The 22,089-nt window shown below is 44.6% G+C and overlaps 1 protein-coding gene across 1 annotated transcript in view; it reads right to left on the bottom strand.

The window, feature by feature from the left end:
* Positions 1 to 21,628, bottom strand: part of PDILT (protein disulfide isomerase like, testis expressed) — a 42,263-nt gene extending 20,635 nt beyond the window's left edge. Inside the window, exons 1-3 of the mRNA XM_041750284.1 lie at positions 21,602 to 21,628; positions 15,723 to 15,931; positions 4,224 to 4,430 (exon numbers count right to left, since the gene is read on the bottom strand). Coding sequence (XP_041606218.1) covers positions 4,224 to 4,430; positions 15,723 to 15,924 — 409 coding nt within the window. The 5' untranslated portion in view covers positions 15,925 to 15,931; positions 21,602 to 21,628. The remainder of the gene's footprint in view (positions 1 to 4,223; positions 4,431 to 15,722; positions 15,932 to 21,601) is intronic.
* Positions 21,629 to 22,089: the final 461 nt, after the last annotated feature.

The raw sequence follows: 22,089 nt of genomic DNA, 5'->3' as shown, positions 1-22,089 counted from the left end.
CACCTGAATACCACTCAGATCAAGAGATAGACCATTACCAGGCCCTCCGAAGACCCCTTGTGCCTTCTCCCAGCCCCTAACCCACCCCTACCTGAGGGTAACCGCTACTCTAATAGCATGAGTTAGTCTGCCTACTCTTGAACTTCACACAAATGGAATCACACAGTGCATGTTTTGGAATCTGGCGTTGTTACCTGAGATTCATCCATATTGTTGCATGTTCTGTGTAGCATTCTGTTGCGTGAATGTTCTATAATTTATTTATCCATCCTCTATTGGTGCACGTTTGGGTTGTTTCCAGTTTGGGACTATTAAGGATTAATTTTCGTGTATGTTTCTGGGGGCACGTTGCATGCACTTCTGTTGAGTACATGCCCAGGAGTAGAATTTCTGGTCATAGGGGATGCTGTGTTCAGCATTAGCAGATACCGAGTAGGCCATTTTAAAAGCCACAATGAGTCAGGCCAATAGAAGTTCATAGAAGGACGATGTGCTGGCCTCAAGGGACAGAGAAGGGTTGTGGGGGACACTCCGTGCCACCCTCAGACCACAGCACTCCACCCTGCTGCAGTGCCCCCTCTCCCTCCTGGATTCAGCCCCAAAGCTGAATTTCTATTTTCAACATTCCAAGCCATCTTTCAGGAAGAAACAGGCACATATCATGGAAAGTCTCCCTTATAAGCATTTGTCTGAAAAAAATTATGTTGTAAGTGCTCTGGAAGGGACAGGTTTCAAAGTTGTGAGAATACTGAAAAAAGGTGAGCAAAAACCCTCCAAATGCATTTGATTTTCAGGTCATCAGAACCATCGCTCCTATCTCATTTTGTGCCACTGTCTCCTGTGGTCCACACGGCATTCATACCCTATCCTCCAGCACACCAGACTTTGCCATCTGCCAGTCCCTCTGCCTGGGCCACTTTCTCCTCAGCAGTCAGGGAACTCTTCTGGCTTATTTAGTTTGAGGTTTGGGTGTTTCTTACCACCCCCAAACCCATCAATCATATCATTCTCTAGTTTATGACCTGTTGCATTTAATTCATCGAGTCAGTCTTTTTCTGAAATTGTGATTTTTGGCTAGCTTGCTCACTAGCTCCTGTAATGTCTGGCTCGTACTAGGTGCTCAGGAAATAATTATAGGATGAATAAATGAGGTGAATAAATCATAACATAAGCTGGCTTGAAGGAACTTGATCTTGAGCCATCTTCTCTGGGATATCTGAGCTCTGTTTGCCCCTCTGAACCCATGGGACCAAGGTAGGTTTGAATCTGGCAAATAGTTTGTTTACTTGCAGATCAGTCACTGCCTCTATTGGGCAGGTGTCTCCCTGGCACTTGGCTCTGAACCAGAGGACATGGTAATAACTGAGGTGTGAACACTATGTCAATGATTGACTGGGGCTGTGGCCCCACTGCATATTTCCAAGCACAAGCTGTGAATGCATCATTAACTGAGGCCCTGAAGCTTAACTGAGTTCCCCTCCCTTCAGGGAGTCTCCCACCATCAATCCTTGGGAGACTAGAGGAGAACCAGAACTATAGCTTTGACCCAGCAAGGACTAAGCCCCACGTGTCTCCTGGAAAAGTTTTCAGAAAAGCTCGTACAGGAGACTAGTAAAGCTCTGTTGCCCCTCTTAGCTCAGGGAAGCCCTGTCAAGTTGGCAGAACTCTTTAGGAAATGAGAAATTGGAAGACTGGCTCAAATTCTTTTTTTCTTTTTTTCAAGATTATTTATTTATTTATTTATTTATTTATGAGAGACTCAGAGAGAGAGAGAGAGAGAGGCAGAGACACAGGCAGAGGAAGAAGCAGGCTCCATGCAGGGAGCCTGATATGGGACTCGATCCCCGGTCTCTAGGATCAGGCCCTGGGCTGAAGGCAGGTGCTAAATCGCTGAGCCACCTGGGCTGCCATGGTTCAAATTCTTATAACTAGTGTTTGTTCTAAATCCAGGCCCTGGCTCCCTCCCAGCATCCCACTGCCTCTTTCCCTGGTTGGGGATAATACTGAAGACAAAGAGGGATGAGCAAGACAGAAATATGGGTTGACTCCTTACCCCAAGACTGCCTGCAGTGAGCCCTTGCAATTCTATCCCACTCAAACTCAAAAACTACTCAGGAAGAACCCAAGTGTTCCAGGCACTGCACAAGGGTCCGGAAACTAACAGTTTGATAATAATAAGAACCACATCTGCCATTTACTTTGAGTGCAGCACAACGTAGAGCAGAGATTGGTCAATGACAGCCCAAGGGCCAAATCTGACCTGCAGCTGACTTTATAAATAAAGTTTTATTGGAACCCAGTCACACCCATTTGTTTACGTAGGACTGCTTTTCTATTACATCAGCAGAGTTTAGTAGCTGCTAAAAGAGATAGTCTGGCTTGAAAGGCCTAAAATATTTTCTGGTCCTTTGCAGAAAACATTTGTGGGCTGCAATGCTTATTAGCTGGGGATCCTGGAGGAAGTTGTTCTATTTCTCTATGCCTCCAATTCCCGGTCTGTAAAAGTACCTGCTACATTGAGTAGTTGTGACATAGGTAAAAGGGGCCAGAATAGTGCTAGAGCACAGTAAAGGGTTCAGATATGTGTCGGGGCTTGTCCCTTACAAATTTGTTTCACCTAATCTGTGACCCTAGGAGGTAGATACTGCCACCATCCCCATTTTACAGACGAGGAAAATAAAATGTGACAAGAGGAAGGAACTGTTCTTCAGGCATACGACAAGGATTTAAAGCCAGCTGGGGTCTGCCAGTTGTGGCAACCTCTTTAGAGCACCCAGGAAAAGAAATGAGATCAACTCTTGCCCTTGTGCTCTTTCTAGACAATGAAGAACAGATATGGTTCTGTGAAATGAGGGCCTTGAGGTGGAAGCACAGGTGCTGTGGGACTCCAGAGGAGGGCAGGCACCCTGATCTGGGCAGTCAAAGGAGACTTCTTAGGGGAGGCAGTGTTGCAGCTTCCTGCATGAATAGAGGAGGTCCCAGGCACCAGCTCCTACCTAAAGGGGCTCAGACAGTCTGGAAGTTGCCACATTGTCACCTTTATTCAAGAGGAGCCAGACCTCACCTCGGGGGGGCCCCCCTCTTCACTACTGTCAACCCCCCTACCCCATTGTCCCACAAGCCTCCAGGGAGCCATTGCACTGCCTGGTCTTGTTTGTAATCCACCCTGAGGTTGGCGCTTTTGCTGCACTTTCGCTGGCGAGTCTGGCCTGTGTCTCATGCCCCCTTGTGTCCACTCAGGGAACTGCAAGGCATCCTGTGGCACCTGCAGATGGTGGCACTCTTGGTTTCTGCAACAGGCTTATTTCAGACTTGCTAAATGCCAGACCCTGCAAAAAACTATCTCAGTTTCCTGATTCAATCATTCACACATGTATTAGGAACTTTCTACAAGCATAGTACAGGCTGTGCTGGGCACATTGGCATTTGTCAGTTTCATTTTATCCATCAATCAATTTTGTACACATTTATGCATTTATGTATTTAGCATTTTTAAAAACTAGGACTACCATGTGCCGCACTGAGTCACATAATTCTTCAAGCATCCTTGACACCAAGGTAGGGCTTGAGGCATGGTAGTTTCTCAATTAAAGAGTGTTGAATAAATGAATGAACAAGTTAATGAATGAAGTAGATGATAGAAGCTAAAGTGTTTGGTAGTCACCCTGTCCCAAATCTGTCTTGTTTCATCATCTCCTACTCTCTCCTTTCTTGGCCTAGGACCCTGCTAAAATCATTCTAAAGTAGAAGATTGGGGTGGGAGATGGGATGTGGGGTTAGGAACTCACTCTCTGGTCTCTGGCAGTTTACGAACCATGCATCTCACTATCTCCTACCTCATGGTGCTTCTACGGCTCATCAACTAAGATGCAAGCTGTGGTGGAGGCAGCTATGTATTCACTAAATTTTTCCTTATGGACACAGATCAGGGCCATATTGCTCAGCCATTCAATTGAGTGGGTCCACTTAGAATTTTGGTCAATGGAAAGAGATGTGACGTTTGCCATTCCCAAGCCTGGGTCATGAACATCAGTGGCAACCCTCTGCCTTCCTGCCCCAGCTGCTGGCTAGATACAGAAAATGGCAGGGAGCTCAGAAGCCCTAAGGGAAGGCAAAGCTGCAAGCTGGAAGGAACCTGGGTCCTTGATATTATGCCACTGAAATGCTGGTGTTTGTGTTTCCATAGCTAGCACTACTTTGATTGACACACAAGCATTAATTACCTTTGCAACTGATGGGTTCCGACCTGTTGCCTTCAAAGAACAGCTTCAACTCTGGGGCCTTCTTAACATCAAACTCCTTCTGAAGTTCCTTCTCGACTGTAATGTCCACTTTGCCAAAGCCGAGCCCATTCTTGCCTTTGCCCATGACTTCCACGGCTTTGCCCAACTCCTTAGCCAGGTTCCTGGATTGTTTGGAGGATGGGTTGTCTGAAAGAGCCAGTATAAATCAGAACTTGCTAGAGCCTCTCCCACTCCCCATCTCCCAAGGAGGAGGCTGGGTTTCTCCCACTTAGCTCCTGGGCCTTCCTCAGGCCCTGCTACAGTAGGTAAATTTTCAGCAATGTGACAGGATGCAAGGCACATATTTCATGAAATTGGCCATTTTGGAGGCACTTCAGGGAACTTTGGGCTCAGCAACACTGGAAGTAATACAACTTTGGGCAACTCGTTCCAAATCTGCGAGTCTCACTTTCTTCATGGGTAAAATGAGAAAAATTTTATCGGCTACCCCATAGAGTTCTCAGCCAAGTAAGACTTACTTAACAATCAGTTATACAGTGCTTATCAATTTCTAAGAGGTTTCCGTGCATTGAGCCACCTAATCTTCTCAGCATTCCTATAGGGTAGGTGTGGTTATTATCTCAATTCCATAGATGAGAAAACTGATGGGAAGTAAAATGTCCTACTTGCCCAGGGCTATGTGGCAGTGAGACGTATAGCCAGGATCTGGAAGTACTCAATCGCCTCTCTAACCAACACTGGGTGTGTCAAACCCTCAGCATAGTGCCTGGCACATGATAAGGACCGCTGTTATTATTATTATTGTACAATTTCTGTGGTCAGAAGTTAGAGGAGAAAAGAATGAGGGAGCATGCGTGCCATCTGGTGGAAAGTCCCGGAGTTACAGGCCACATTGAGCCCTTCCAATTGCCCTGTGGTTGCTTGTAATACATCAGGGGACTCTTAGTCTCAAATAAGGAAGTCAGGTGTGAGAAGAGGTTACAATGCTCCCCCACCTTCTCAGAGTCTTCCCCTTGGGGTAAGTGGTGTCTAAGAGACCTCACACTCTGGATTAGGATTCCTTGGCCCCTCCTATTCCTGGGTGCAGGGTGGGGGTTAGGAGTAGGGAGCCCCTTCTGGAAAACCTCAGGGAGCTGGCATGGAAATCTGGCCCCCAAGCAGGCCTTCCTGGCCTAAATGAGAGAGGACTAAAAGGTGCTCTCGTTTGCCTTCCTTTTTCCTGATGACCCTGAGAGATTGCAGGACCCTCCCTGCCTTGATGTCTGCGGCAGGTGGACTGAGCCAGGGCAAGGGGTCATTGATTCCCTCTCAAGCCAGAATGCATTGTGTCAGTCCCCACCCTTCTCCTCTGTCTATCTGGAGCACACTTGGAGAAAGTGCAAATCACCTCCACTGCCTGGGCAACTTCCAAGTCCAACAGAGAAGGCTTTTGTAAAGCAAAACCCAGAGAGCCAGCTCCAGGACAACTGGCACATGCCCCACCAGTCAGTCAGCACACCTGTTCCTGCAATGGAACACGAAAGTGAATGATTCTTTTCATTAAATTTCCAATCAATGCATAGGAAATGCTACTTTTTGCCTCTCCACTGCCTGCTTTGTCACCATCATTGTCTTTCATACCCCCCATCCATCATCACCAGCAGGCTCTGGCCTATTGCCAGCTGCTCTAGCCCTCAGGCCTCATCCCTTGGCTTCCTTGTGGATTTAGTCCTGCCTGGCTCAGGGTTGCTGGTTGACATTGTGTCCAAAGCAGAGTCCCTAAGGCAAGCAGCTGAGAGCAAGAAAAACACATGGAATGATTGTCCAAATGGTGGAACTTTTAGAGCTTCCACACACAATCCAGTGCTCCTGAGTAGCTAGAATGAAAGTGAGAGAAATAGGCTGTGACAACGGGAATGCTGGGATCCTAAAGCTAGCTGGATAGGATCTAACAATAACAGTAATTGAGATTTATCCACCCATCCATCCATCCATCCATCCATCCATCCAATTATTCATAATTCATTCAACAAATCTTTTCTGGAATCTACCATGTGCCAGACACTATTCTAGGTACTGGGGATTTAACAATCAACAGATCAACATCCCTGCTATTGTTGGAGAAGGCAGAAAATAAATAAGTAAAATATATACTATATAAGATGCTAAGTGCTATGGAGACAAAAGAAGCAGAGCTGGAAGTTAGGAGTGTTAGGAGGATTGAGTTTAAGTAGGGAGACCAAAGGAGGCCTCATGGAGAAGAAACATTTTAATAAAGACTGAAGGAGGTGAGGGAGATGGAGGGACAGAGGCTATGTGGATATCTGGGGGGAGAGAGTTTCCAGGCACTTACGGTTCCCATAAGTGTAAAGGCCCTGAGGTGGGAGTATGTGCAGCATGTTTGAGGAATGACAAGAAGTCCATTTGGCCTGAAGCAGAATGAAGGACCTGGGGGTCAGACAATATAGGGCCTTACTGGCCACTAATAGATTTTGGCTCCTCTCTCTGAGGGTTGTGAAAAGATACTGGAGGGTTTGGGGCAGAATTAGATATGATCCTACTTACTTTGTACCTGGACTGTACTTAATGTTATATGAACACTAGAGTAAAAGGGAAAAAGAGTGGATCCAGGGAGACCAGTTGGAGGCCTCTGTAATAATCCAGGTGATAGACAGTACTGCCTTCAGCCGGGGTACTGGCAGTGGAAGGAGTGGGAAGTGGTCAGAGTCTGAGGGATTTTGGAGGAGATGAAAGGTGATAGATTGGATAGATGGGAGGAGATGAGAGATTAGATGTGAAGTATGAGTGAATGAGAGGAGTCAAGGATGACTGAGATTTTGTCCAAAGCAGCCAGATGGCTGATGACGATGATGACGGTGATGATGGTGATGGTGACAGTAATGATACAAGGTAACAACAATGACAAGTTATCGAGCACTTACTGTGCCAACCATATTGTGAAGTGTTACCTGCATTATCCTGGTTAATCCTTGAAACAACCTCTGAGTTACCTATCATTCCAGGTGAGGAATGTTACAGACAAGAAACAGAAGCCCAGGACACCTGGGTGGCTCAGTTGTTAAGCATTTGCCTTTGGCTCAGGTCATGATGCCGGGGTCCTGGGATTGAGCCCCATGTTGGGTTCTCTGCTCAGTGGTGAATCTGCTTCTCTCTCTCTCCACCCCCCACTCATGCTCTCTTGCTATCTCTCTCTCAAATAAATAAATAAAATCTTAAAGAAAAAGAAACAGAAGCCAGAGGTCTTACAGCTAGTATGTGGTTAGGCTAAGACTCAATTCCGAGGCTGTCTGACCCCCAGATTCAGGCTCTGATGGACCACATGGGTAAGTTGGTCTAAAAAAGTTTCCTTTTTTCCTGGAGGGGAGAGATGGGGTGGGTTTTCCATCTCCCCTGCTCTGGGTGGTTTCCGTCAGAATAGGGAGAATCTGTAGAGACAAATCCACTCTTTATGATTTTCAGTCCTGCTTTCTGGTTTCTTTTTAAAACTTACAAATCGGTTTTAACTCTGGGGCTCTGCAAACCAAGTCTGTAAAGGTGGAATGAATGTATACACCTCTGAGGTCTTGGTACCTACGTCCTGCCCTGGCCAACTGGAAATGCCAGCTTGATTGGGGTATGGGAACAATTCTGATGTACATTGTTGCTTGGGCAGAGTGGAACCCAGTGGGCTGTGGATAGGCAGGGAGTCCTCTGCTGGGAGGCTGAGAGCTCCTGCAAGGACAGCCATCTGTGGGTCCTAAGATGTGCAAAGTTCTGGCACAGAAGTGCCCCCAAAATATTAACCATTATGATGATATAGGTGGAGAACCCTTAATCTTGCCCTGAAATCATCTAACCTGCTCCCAGAATTCTTGCCTCTCTGCTTTAGAGGTACTTATTAAATGACCCTAGAGACAGCTCTTGATAAACCTCACTTTGACTTCTCCCCATTAAAGGTAGCTTACCCTTTTCTCCTTGCCTCACTCATGCACAACATAATGGGCTCATTTCAGTCATTCATTCTTTCAGCATCTCATGCAGGCCTACTAAGCACAATGCCAGATGTTAGTAATCAAGACATGAATGAGATTTGGCCCTGGTACCCCACCATGGAGCCCAGAAATTTGAAAGCAGTTCAATACAGTGTGATGAACTGATGAACGGAAGTGTACAGAGGGTTGCGTTAGCATGGGAGGACCTGCTAGCTAGTGCAAGTGGGAGTAAGGGTGGACACAGCCTCCTGACAAAGTGGCTTCATAAGTTTAAACCTCACAAGCGGGATCCCTGGGTGGCACAGCGGTTTGGCGCCTGCCTTTGGCCCAGGGCGCGATCCTGGAGACCCGGGATCGAATCCCACGTCGGGCTCCCGGTGCATGGAGCCTGCTTCTCCCTCTGTCTGTGTCTCTGCCTCTCTCTCTCTCTCTCTGTGACTATCATAAATAAATAAAAATTAAAAAAAAATAAATAAACCTCACAATCCAGGTGAGGAAGTGTAGGAAGGACACTATGGGCAGAGGAAATTTTAAGTGCAAAGGCCCTGAGGCTGAAGCCAGTGTGGCCTATCACAACCACAAACTACTCAGGAGCTAAAGCATAGCTCTCAAATAAAGTGGGGAAGTTGGCTGAAGCTAGATCCAGTGGAGGACACTGTAGCCATGTTAAGGAGTTTGGGGTCTTAGAGAACCACTGAGGATTTTTAATCAGGAAGTAACCTGATCAGACTTGGCATTTTAGAAAAAAATATCTCTGGGTGCACTATAGGGACAGCATCAGAGGAAGTGGGCAGATGCTCTAGGGGGTGCTATAGTATTTCAGGTTGGGAACACTGGCCAGAACAAAGGCAGTGGTAAGGGGGTGGGAAAACTGAAGATTGCAAAGGGCTTAAGGAGGTGGTATCAACAGAACCTGGTGATGAGTTGGATGGGAGAACAGAGACTCAAGAATGATCTTGAGATTTCTGATTTTGACACTGGGTAGACAGAAGTGCTGTCAGCTAAGGCAGGGCATGAGAAAAAGCAAGTTGTAGGGAGCAAACTAAAAGTGCTGAGTGCTGTTTAAAATACATGTGGCATTTGAGACATGCCAAGTCAGGAACACGCAAGAGAAAAGTCCTACTGGTCATTGGCTCTTGAGCCTGGAGCCCTCAGAGAGCTAAGAAAGTGGGCAGCAGCTAAGGATTTGAGAGAGGTACTATGCAGCATGTCCTTGGGACAATATTGGAAAAATTGTTTTTTGTAAAGAGCCTATTGATTCCTGGGGGGGCGGGGGGAGAAAAACGTTTATAATGCTTTCCCCAACTGATGAGTTTTTCCAAAGGTCACTTTAGAAGGCCGGCCAGTTTTTGAGAACTCATTTTGATTTCAGTTGTGTATTGGAAGAAATCAGATATTCAAATGTAATGAGCCTGAGTGTCTCCTTTAGATAACAAAATCTCTGTTGGTGCTTAGTGTTGAAATAGGGCTAGTGGGAATGCTTTAAATTTTAAGTATTCAGGGATCCCTGGGTGGCGCAGCGGTTTGGCGCCTGCCTTTGGCCCAGGGCGCGATCCTGGAGACCCGGGATCGAATCCCACGTCGGGCTCCCGGTGCATGGAGCCTGCTTCTCCCTCTGCCTATGTCTCTGCCTCTCTCTCTCTCTCTCTCTCTCTCTCTCTCGCTGTGTGACTATCATAAATAAATAAAAATTTAAAAAAAATCTGTTAAAAAATAAATAAATAAATTTTAAGTATTCAAATTGGTTGTCATTGAATGTCATTAAAGAATGTAAAATTGAGGGCAGCCCTGATGGCTCAGTGGTTTAGCGCTGCCTCCAGCCCAGGGCCTGATCCTGGAGCTCCAGGATCAAGTCCCATGTCAGGCTCCCTGCATGGAGCCTGCTTCTCCCTCTGCCAGTGTCTCTGTCTCTCTCTCTCTCTCTCTCTCTCTCTCTCCCTCTCTCTCTCTCTCGAATAAATAAATAAATAAAATCTTAAAAAAAAAAAAAAGAATGTAAAATTGTTTGGATCTCTCTGTAGCCCCAGGTTCAGTGTCAATCCCTGAGTTATAAGATGTCAGTTAAAGCCCCAAAGAGCCATGGATTTCCCCCCTTTTGCCCTAATTAAAACAGAGCAGCCACTGGGCAGAGATTTGCTTTCTCATGTGGGGAGGATAGGTTCTTCCTTCTTGTCTACCTGCTGCATCATTTTTGGAAGGGTAAATGTGCATTGTGTCATGCAAAGTGTGTGGCTCTAAGTCCTTCAACATTGAGGGTCCAGGATCAGAGATTAGGACCACAGCAAAAAAGAGAAGATGGATATCCTTCTTGGATGTCTGACCTGGGCAAACCATTAGCTTACAATTCTTTTTTTTTAATTTTTAAAAAGATTTTATTTATTTATTCATGAGACACACACACACACACACACACACACAGAGAGAGGCAGAGACACAGGCAGGTAGAGAAGCAGGCTCCATGCAGGGAGCCTGATGTGGGACTTGATTGCGCATCTCCAGTATCACACCCTGGGCTACAGGCGGCACTAAACCGCACTGCCACCTGGGCTGTCCTATCTTAAGATTCTATAGCAGGCAGAGTAGAGCTGCAGGATTCTCAGCTCTTCCCCGAAGAAACCATGAAACCGATTCGTAAGTGGTGGCCCCTTTCCTAGAGTGGATGAGGGACATGTAGAATCAGCTAGAGGAGTCAATCAGCAAAGTAGAAACACCTGCCCTGCTCACAGGCTTGTGTAAAGAGAATGTCCCAAACCAGATCACCCCCACCACACACACACAAGGTCTTGTTTCATAGGCTTGAAGGCAAATCCAGCATGCACCCTGGTACAATGAAAGAAACCATTAAGAGACTGGGCTAGATGGAGATCAGAAGCTTGGAACTATTTTGATGGAATTTTATGTATCAGGCATGCTCTATATTGGATAGAAGCAAAAATGACCCAATCGGATTTTCCCTTCTGGGAACTATCAAGGTTAAAGGCACAAAAAGAATGTTTTTGTTCGATGTTGTATGAAGTGACTGCACAAGCCAGCTGAGGAGGCTCTGGGACCCAGGGCAACCACGCTGTTGAAGACCTGATTTTCAGACAAGGGGACACAGACTCATGCTGCAGTGGTGAGGCAAGGAGTGTGACTGTGTGGGGTTGGCTGGGCAGGGATGTGACAAACTGACAGAATGTTTTCAGGTCAAAAGGGAAAATCATGACTCAGTTCCAGCCAGTTGTTACATTGCAAGAATGTGGGCCTGTGCCTCTAGATCTTCTGTTTCTTCAAAAGCAGATGTAAATTCCACTTTAACTGTGAAATGTTTCCATTTTTAAAACACTGTGTGACCCAAACATAACCTACCTGCTGGCCATCTTCAATCCATGGACTGCCTGTTACATCCTTGATTTCAGTGTTATGGGAAAGAAGAGGAGGCATAAAGAACTGAGAAGTGAGCCAGAGAGATCAAAGGAAACCAGACGAGAATGGGCAGAGGGTCTCAGTTTGGGGGTGCAGAGAGATCAAGGAAGGTGAGGACTGACAAGTGCCTATTGGATTTGGGAACCTAGTGTCCTTGGAACATTAACCGGAGCAAACAGTCCATAAAGTCAACCCATTGCAGGAAACAATTGTTGACATTCCTGCCCAGAAAAGAAACCTATTTCTGTTGGCTCAGTGTCTGGAAAGAGCTCACACCACCTGGCTGCCTCTCAGCCACCTCAGCTTCAGGTTGTCTTAGAATCAAAGGCTGTTTCAAGGCTTCTATGAGGTACAGTGTGATTAAGGCAGATAATGCCATGTGTTCCCCAAACCCTGTTTCTTTTTCCTCTTCATTTACACTGCTGGACTTCATTTCCCAGCCTCTCTTACAGAGCTGTGGCCAATGAAACATGGGCAGAAGTGGTGTTACACATGCTTCTTACCCTATAATGTCCATGTGACTCAACTGTGACTCTTACCCAGTAGGTCTAGAGCAAGGCCTGGTATTTTGCAATCCCAATGAGCTTTTAAGTGATGCTGGCACTGCTGGTCCACAGACCACACTTCAAGTAACACTGATGTGAATGCACCATTCCCAGGGCTGGCCTGGCCCAGAAGCATGTCCTCTATCTTTCAATCCATTTACTGGCTGGAGGCAGAGGACTCAGTAGAGTACTCTAGGCCTTAAGGAATGCTTGAGTCACTTGATGGAAGGAGACTGGGTGCCTGAATGACTATATGGAGCAAAGCTCCTCTGCAGACCTGCCTGAGACTAAGATTTAAGAAATCAACCTTTACAAACTTAGATTTGGGAGTTTGTATAGCACTTACTTCCCCTAACACAGTGATCTTTAAAATATGTAGTAAAAAAAATAAAAAAATATATATAATCAAAATCAGAATGATGAGGGGTGCCCAGGTGGCTCAGTTGGTTAAATGTCTGACTCTTGATCTCGGTTCAGGTCATGATCTCAGAATCGTGAGGCTAAGCCCCACCTTGGGCTACATGCTGGGCATGGAATCTGCCTAGGATTCTCTATGTCCTTCTGCCCCTCCTCCTGCTTGCTCATGCTCTCTCTCTCTCTCTCTCTCTATATATATATATATATATTTTTTTTTTAAGATTTTATTTATTTATAGACAGAGAGAGAGAGAGAGACACAGACAGAGGGAGAGGGAGAAGCAGGCTCCATGCAGGGAGCCCGACACGGGACTCGATCCCGGGCCTCCAGGATCACACCCCAGGCTGCAGGCGGTGCCAAACCGCTGTGCCACTGGGGCTGCCCTACATATATTTTTTTAAAAAATCAGAACAATGAAAGCATTTGGGTGCAAAAGCGGACAATGAATCTTTGAATTTATTTCATTATAGGACTTCATTCATCTACCATTAAAAATAGAACTATAATATGCAAAAAACCAATAAGATATTTGGCACCTTTAAGTTAGCCTACAACCTTGAATCTTGTGGCAAATGCTATGAATCAACCATTCCCAACCTCTTTGCCCCCTGGACCATAGAGATAGAGACCTGAAACATTCACCATTTCAGATGCCTCCGTTGGGAACAGCCATGGCCTCATTCTAGCCTTGGAATGTTCTCTAACACAGAACAGAAGTCACTGGTGGGGCTTCTGGAAAAGTTTTGGTTTTTTTCAAGGGATATATACTTGGCTGACACATATTTTGTCCTTTTACTATTTGCTTGTCCCTCCTTTTCCCTAGAAAAATGCACAATACAATGCAAGAGGTGCCCAGCCATCTTGTGACCATGAGCTACAACATGTCAGGTATTATGGAGCAAGAAGACAGAAGGAGCCTGTGTCCTTGAGACCATAAAGCTGCTTGGACAGCCATTGACTGCCTATCCCTGGTCTACATATGAGTACAGGAGATAAATCTTGGATTTAAGTCATGATTAGCAGATTCTTTATTCCTTAAAGTTGAACTCAGTCATAATTGATAGAAAGTTTATGATCGGTTTTGTGCCCCAGGGCCACAGGAGGATCAGGACTCATTTACTGAGTCCAAGTGCCAGATCCTTCATAGATACTCTCAGTCAATCCTCATTATGACTCCGCCATTTATCTTATTCCTACTCTGGAGATGTAAGTGAGACACAAAGACCCAAAGCCATAAGTCTAGGTCATAGCAGTATTGGGTGTCACACTCAGGCTTGCCTGACTCCCAAACCCATGGACTTTACCCCAAACTTTGATATCATTTACAGACTTTAAAAGTGTGTGGGTGATTCAAGTTTAAAAAAACACTTTAGGATTTACCAGCACTTGGCATGTGGTCTTTGATAATTATTGATATCAACAATGATAGATTTCCAAAGTGCTTACTCCACTGCTCTGGCTAAAGATTGCCCATCACTGGGCGTCACTGGGTGGCCAAATAGCAAAGATTTCTCTCACTTCAGGCCAAACTTCAAGGTTCAAGATGCATTTGCATTGGCATGGAGGCCTGTGTGCATTCTTGGATACAAGGATGCAGGATCCAAGCCCGAGGAGGCTTCTCAGCTGGTTTGCCGCCAGAAGAACCATTTCTAAGGACAAGTCCAAGCTATCACTTTCCATAAGGCCCCCAATGTATACAATTTAGACTATCCTAATGGCATGAATATTGTTGTAAAGAGTTTCTCATATTTTGTGACATTCCTGGCTTCCACTACAAAGTCTTTGAGAGCAGAAACCAAGGCCCCTGTTTTCTGGGGCTCCCATAGGGTCCGTCCAAGGCCTGGCACTGAGCAGAGCTGAGTAAAAGTGGGGTGAATCAGGATGCAATCATAACAGTTTCAGCCCAATGAATGCTCCCTACGCACTAATGACTGCATATTTGAGCCCATTTTCATCACCACAACAACCTGCAAGGGAAAAATCATTAATGCTTTTGTGCAGATGGGAGGAATCTAATGATGATGATAAAGAGAATGACAGCCAATACATTCTTAAGCTCTTATCATGCACCAGGCACTGTGCTAAGCACCCCAGGAATTATATCGTATTATCAAATTCTCCATTTCACATCCAAGTAAAGAGAAGCTCAGAGTGATCAAGGTCACCTGCTCAAGGCCACGTGGCCCATAAGTGACAGAGCCCAGCATTTGAGCCGAGGGCCATGAACCTCTAAAGCTGAACTTCATCCCAGTAAATGCATTGGTCAGACTGGAGAGAACAGGAAGCCCGTGAGGGGTCTGGGTTCAAGGAAAGAAAACTGACAGAGGGAAGAAAAGGCCACCAGAGCAGCAACCAAGAAGAAGGGAGGAGGATGCCAGGGGAGGGGTGCATGGAAAGGGGCAGAAACCAAGAAGGGGCCGCACCCACCCTGCCCCACCTTGCCTAGCTCTGGAAACTCAGGCCCTGCTTGGCCTCCAGGCCTGCTAGTCAGGTCAGGTACATCCTGGAAGCAGGTCTTGGGGACTGATATAGCCAGACACTTCCCAGAAAAGGCTCCACAGGATTCTAGAATCTGGTGTTCTCATCTGCCTTCTGCACCCTTGCAATCCTTGCAAGTGGGAGCAGGTGTAGCACAGGGTCTGTGGTTCCCACTTGTGAGCAGGTTTCAGATACACATGGTGATCTGTAAATCTTTGCTCAAGAGCTTGCCTGTACCTGCCATCATTTATTGTTCTCTGGTTGTGTTCCAGCTACTTGACATACTATCTCATCTAACCTTTACAACAATTCAGTATGGTCATGATGCTCATGCCCATTTTACAAAGAGGAAAGTTGAGTTTCAGAATGTAAAGATACCTAAGAATAAATCTTGGCTTTTTACCTTCAGTGAGATTGAGGAGCAACATATAAATCAAGACTAAAGTGGAAACGTAGTATCTTGCAAATTGTTTAACCTCCCTGGACCTCAGGATTCTCATCTGGAAATTGGGAATGATAGTATATACATATTATTTTTAAGTATGTCAATAACGTGTTCTTGTGTGGTTAGCAATATATAAAACTCCTCTGGCTACCAGGAGCAAGGAGGCAGATCTTGTCCCCTCCCCATCGCCTGCCACCCAGGAGTCAGGGATACTCACGGAAAAGCACCATGAGGAAACGAGTCTGGTTCAGCATCTGGATTAGGCCAGGAGGTGTTAGCACTAACAGGTTGCCTTCCTCCACGATATGCAAGGGCTGGGATATGTTGATGCTGGCTTCCCTAAAATCCTCCTCTGGCAAGCCCTGGACAGTGGAGACGCAAATGGCCACTAGCAGCAGGGCCATCCATAGCAGCTTCATGGCTGTCCTTCAGGGGTACAAAGAACAGGAGCCCTTATCAACACCGGTGGCAGGGCACCATGTTATTACTCCATTCCCCACCCTTCCCTGCCCAGCCAGTTTATGTATAGAGAACATGGCCTGAGCAGGCCCACGGCCTCCCAAGCAGTGCCCACAGCTTGACAGGGCACTGGAAGAGGCAAAGTGTTAGCTTACCCTCAGCCCCTGTGTAAACTGCACAGGGATAGCTCAAAGCAGGGCCCCACTCAGAACAACAAGAATCCTATTCCCAGGCCAGTCACTTGAGCCCACGGGCTCCCCCAGACAATAGGTGAGACTTTTGCAGAGATGAGTCCCAATCCAAAGTCCTAGGGTGAGCCTTTGGGCCACAGAGATGACTGGTCCAATTCTCCATCACAGCGTCTGCTTCATGCTCCTCCAGCTCCTGCTTGAATGCCCCTTATGATGGGACACTCACTTCCCATTCACATCCCCATTTGATACTTGAAAAAATTTTCTCAACAGTAAATATTTCTTTTAAAACTTATAAGTAACATTTGTAAAAATTCCAAACAATATAATAAAAATATGTTAAGTACAAAATAAAATCTCTCATAATCCTTTCTGAAGAAGCTACTATTAACAGTTTGAAATGAATTCTTACACATATTGAAAATTCCTATATATGCACATTCAAACGTACAATTTTTTTTAAATTTTTTTTTAATTTTTATTTTTTATTTATGATAGAGAGAGAGAGAGAGGCAGAGACACAGGCAGAGGGAGAAACAGGCTCCATGCACCGGGAGCCCGACGTGGGATTCGATCCCCGGTCTCCAGGATCGCGCCCTGGGCCAAAGGCAGGCGCCAAACCGCTGCGCCACCCAGGGATCCCTCAAACGTACAATTTTAAGCATAAATGGAGTCAGCTAATGCATACTGTTCAGTGTTCTGATTTTCTTAATAATATGAAATATATCACATATATCCTATAAAAGTATAAAAATACATTTTAGATCTATGGCATGATTTCCTTCCTAATTCTTTCCTTTTTTTTCTTCCTTCCTTTCTCTCTTTTTTGTCTTTCTTTCCTTCTCTTTCTTTTTCTTTCTTTTTTTTTTCTTTACTATTTTTAATTGTTAGAATGGTCTGGGTCAGAAGCTGCCCTTCTGTAAGCTCCACTTTCCCTAATTATGTCTTCTTTAACAATTTAGAGCATAGAATCACATCCTCAGATCTTCCTAAGTACTCCTCAGGCATAGAGCTGTTTCTCTGTGTAGCATAGACTATATGAGTGTCTTACATAAGAAGACCGATAGCAGTATATTCTAGGTCACACCTTCAGATTAAATTTATAGGGATCTTAACTTCTTTGTTGACTGCTGTAGTCCTAGCACTTGTCATTTATGGTAAGAAAATGAATGAGTGACACAAACAAATACATGAAGGAATGAATAAACACTTGGTATTTGCCAAATATGTTTGTCAAACTACCTGAAGTTTCTAAAAATTGACCTAATGTAAATTTTTTTTGCCTAAAATATAGAGAATTGTGACCAATTCTGGCACTAAAATTTATAAGTACTTATAGCTAAATGTGCTTCTCATGTGCCAGGCACTGGTCTAGTGCTTTTCATACCATCACATCTCTTTTGACAAATTATGAGGTAGGAATAGTACTATTGTACCCCTCATTTAATGAGTATAAAATAAGGCACTGAGAGGTTAAATCATTTGCCCAGCATCACACAGCTAATAGGTATAGAGGCTTTATTTATTTATTTATTTATTTTTAAAATTCTTTATTTGAGCTCAATTTAGTTATAGTTATAGTTATAGTTAACATATAGTGTTTTATAGTTTTGGAGGTAGAATTTAGTGATTCATCAGTTGCATATAATACCCAGTGCTCATTGCATCACATGCCCTCTTTATGCCCATCACCCAGTTATCCCATCCCTCACCTCTCTTCCCTCTAGCAACCCTCAGTTTGTTTCCTAGAGTTCAGTGTCTCCTTTGTTCTGCCTTGGGTGAATCCTTTCAATGCCTGGGCCACCAGCTTCCACCCGAGCATCGCCCCACATTTGGGGGCAGGCAACCTAGTTACAGAATCCATGCACCTAACCACAATGATGTAGTGCCTCTCTAGTGCCCACTGCAAAACGGATGCAGTGAACAGGGGCGCCTGGGTTGCAAAATCGATTAAACGTCTGAGTGTTGGTTTTAGCTCAGGTCATGATCTCATGTGTCAGGAGACTGAGTCCCACATGGGGCTCCAAACTCAGTGCAGAGTCTGCTTGTCCCTCTCTCTTTCCCTTTGCCCCTACCCCCAACCCCTCCCCCTGCTCTCATGTGAGAGCTCTCTAAAATAAATAAATAAAACATTCTTTTAAAAAATGGATGCTGTGAAAAATATTTTGAGACATTAGCAGAGCCCCTCCCCACCCCCCACCCTGATACCCTCTACTCTCCATCGTCCAATTGAGTCCTGCCTCAGGAGGGGTCGGGTGAGGCTGCAACAGAGAACAGAATCAGATTTTTGATTAGGGGTTGCAAAACAGGTTTTTGAAACTGATAGCAGGGACCAGGCACTCCTGTTTCCTTTGGAAACTTCTTTTATCTCTACCCCCACCAAGATATATGTTAGCAATCATCTCCCTAGCATATGAGTTACCAATATACATCTGAAGGGTCTCATGACTGAGGCTTTACTAGACAGTAATAAATGATCTTTTCCTAACAATAGCTAGCCCCATCAAGGTCCTGGGGACCTTGCTTCCAAGATTCCTTAGAGACACAGGCTGTCCCTAACCTTCTCCCAACTTGAAAAGTATATAATTGACCATCCCTCCTGACCCCAGTGCAGCTCTTTCTGCCCCACAGGTCCATCCCCATGCTTTAATAAACACACCTTTTTGCATCAAAGACATCTCAAGAATTCTTTCTTGGCTGTCGGTTCCAAACCCCAACATTTCCTACATCAGTATGTACAATTATGATGCCGCCTTCATGAAGGTGGAGATTGCTACAAGACCAGCTAGCAGGTAGATGAAAGAGCACATGGGCTCAGGTACACCTAAGCTCAATGTCTGTGGTCTAAACTGGGGTTCAGGAAACTGGCCCATTGCCTGTTCTCACAAATACAGTGTTACTGGCTCACCGTCACACCCATTCTTTTGCTATTGTCTGGCTACTTTTACTATAATTGCCAAGTTAAATAGTTGCAACAGAGACCATATGTGGCCAGCAATGACAAAAATATTTATTATCTGGCCCTCTACAGGAAAAGTTTGCAAACCTCAGGTCTAAATCGCCATACCACACTGCCCACGAGCCCTCGCTCACCCCTCAAATCTTGGATTCCTCAAATTTGTGAGTCCACTATTAGAACTTAGTGTCTTCATCTGTAGAATGGGTGAATAGTGCCCATCCCAGGGTAGTTTCAAGGATATGATAAAGAACTTGTACTCCATTAGCATTTCTTATCCCAGGTTACACGTTAAAATTCCATTGGGAGTTTTTTAACAGTACTGATGCTAGGCTCAACCCAGATCAATGAATTCAGAATCACTCAGGGTGCAGTCCAGATATGTGTATGTTTTAAAAGGTCCCCAAATGATTCTATTTTTTAACTTTCTATTTGAAAAATTTTGAATGCAAAAACAGAGAAAATGGCTTGTGTGCCCCAATGTACCTGTCACTCAACTTGAGTACTTGTCACCACCAATCTTACTCTCACCACTCCCTGCCCTGTGAAGCCAGTCCCATGTATTACATTAGCTCATCCATAAATAATCCATTATGAATTTCTAAAAGATAGAGGTTTCTTTTTAAATAAAACATAACCACAATACTATTGTCCTATTTAACAAAATGAAAGATAACTTCTTATCAAATATTCAGACAGTGTGAGAATTACTCTAGTTATCTCAGAATTTAAAGTTTGTTTGAATCAGGATCCAAATGAGATCCATGTATTGTCATTGAAAACCTTAGTTAATTAACCCTGTCTTACAGTCTGTAGGCTGAGAACCACACAAATAAAATCAACCAAGGCAAGTCATCCAGCTAGAATGGACAGTAAAGCATCTGAGTACTAGCCAGGCCAGTCAGGGCTATTGTGGCTCCCCTTCCCATTCTCCCCTCATACACCTTTGACAAGAGTATTCCCACACACAAATGGCCAACAGACATATGAAAATGTGCTAAAAAAGACAAGAAAAAACAGATGTTGGTGAGGGTGTGGAACAAAAGGAACCCTCATGCACTGTTGGTGGGAGTGCAAACTGGTGTAGCCACTATGGAAAACACTATGGAGGTTTCTCAAAAAGTTAAAACCAGAATCATTCTATGATCCAGTAATTCCACTACTGGGTGTTTACCCAAAGAAAATGAAAACACTAATTTGAAAAGATAATGCAACCCTATGTTTATTGAAACATTATTTATGATAACCAAGATCTGGAAGCAGCCCAAGTGTCCATCCAGAGAGGAATGGATAAAGACGACGTGGGGTATATATTTGCATGGAATATTAGCCATAAAAAGAATGAAATCTTGCCATTTGCAACAAACATGGATGGACCTAGAGGATATAATGCTAAGCAAAATAAATCAGACAAATACCATATGATTTCATTCATAGGTGCAATCTAAGAGAAAAAACAAATGAATAAACAAAGAAAAAGAACAGACAGACCAAAAAAAAAAAAAAAAAACAGAGATCAAACAGATAGTTCCCAGAGGGGAAGTTGGTGGGAGGATGAGTGAAACAGGGATTAGCAGTACACTTATCATGAAGAGCACTGAGCAAGGTATAGAAATGTTGAATCATATTGTACACCAGAAACCAATATAATACTGTGTGTTAATTATACTTTAATAAAAATAATGTATAAATACCAAAGCTGAGGAATGCTTATTTAAAAAACAAACAAAAAGAATTCTCAGAAGTTCCTGATCAATTTATGGAGATGGGGCAATGGGAGACCCAGAGAGGGAGGTAGGAGGTTTCCTGCTAACCTGGGGCAGGTTTGAGTATAAGCCTAAAAGATTTCTAGTGCTTAGGCTTCACAAGATAGAGACCAAGCTCCAGCAACTGGTGGACAAATCCCTCCATGGTCAGACTTCTGTGGACCCTGGTAATAACTCCCATTCATTCACTCATTCATTCATTCATTCATTCATTCATATATATAACAAGCTCAAATATGTCTTGAGGTCTTAATAAATACATGCTGAGTACCATTGGAGGTACTGGAGATAGAGAACCGAACAAAATAGACAACATACCTTGTGTTCATGGAGCTTACCCTCTACATGAGGGATATAGTGAATGAGATCAAGAAATAGATTCTATGACTGTATGTCAGACGCTGATGAGTGCTAAGGAGAAATGTCCATCAGGAAAGATTTGAAAGGAAGAAGGTGAAGGGAGGCACACTGACATTTTTAAATAGGGCGACCATGAGAAGCTTCACTCAGAAGTTTCTGTTTGACTTGTTAAAAACAGGACAACAGGCTCCAAATGGAGTCACTTGTGGCAGGTCCCGTGTCACCAAATGGAGGCGTAACTTAATTACAGTCTTTGGCTCTCCCAGAAATGGAATATTAAGCCACTCAATCAGTAGTTAACCTGATCAGCATTAGATAGATCATCTGCCACCCGCAGATGGAAAGCAACCCTGTAATTACCAACCAGCTTTTTGTGTAGTAGAATTTCCTTGTTGCCTTGTTCCTGCTCCCTTCAGCCTATGAAGGTCTTTCACTTGTACAGCATCTCAGAGCTCCTTTCTATCTGCTGGATGGGATGTCGCCTGATTCATGAATCATTGAATAAAGCCAATAAGGTCTTTAACATTTATTTTGTTTAACAGACCGAGGGAGCAAAAACGTGAACTATATGCATTTCCAGGAAAAGGGTAGCAGAGCACAAGTTGTTCTCTCTCTCTCCTCCCTCTCTCTCTCTTTCTCTCTCTCCCTCCAGCTCCCCCTTTTGACATGCAACCCCTTGTTCTCTCCTCTGAGACTCTCACTGGCCACAGCTCAGCCTTATTTCATCACAGCACTCCCCCTCAAACTCTGGACCCCCTTCTGATTCAATCCCTGACATTGTGTCCTCAGCCCCACCCAGACCCTGCCCAGGGATCCCACTTCTCCCAGCACCCACCCCTCTGGCCTCACAAC

This window comes from Vulpes lagopus, chromosome 3, assembly GCF_018345385.1.
Source record: "Vulpes lagopus strain Blue_001 chromosome 3, ASM1834538v1, whole genome shotgun sequence".
Taxonomy (NCBI): domain Eukaryota; kingdom Metazoa; phylum Chordata; class Mammalia; order Carnivora; family Canidae; genus Vulpes; species Vulpes lagopus.
This window is presented reverse-complemented; position numbering and strand designations above follow the sequence as displayed.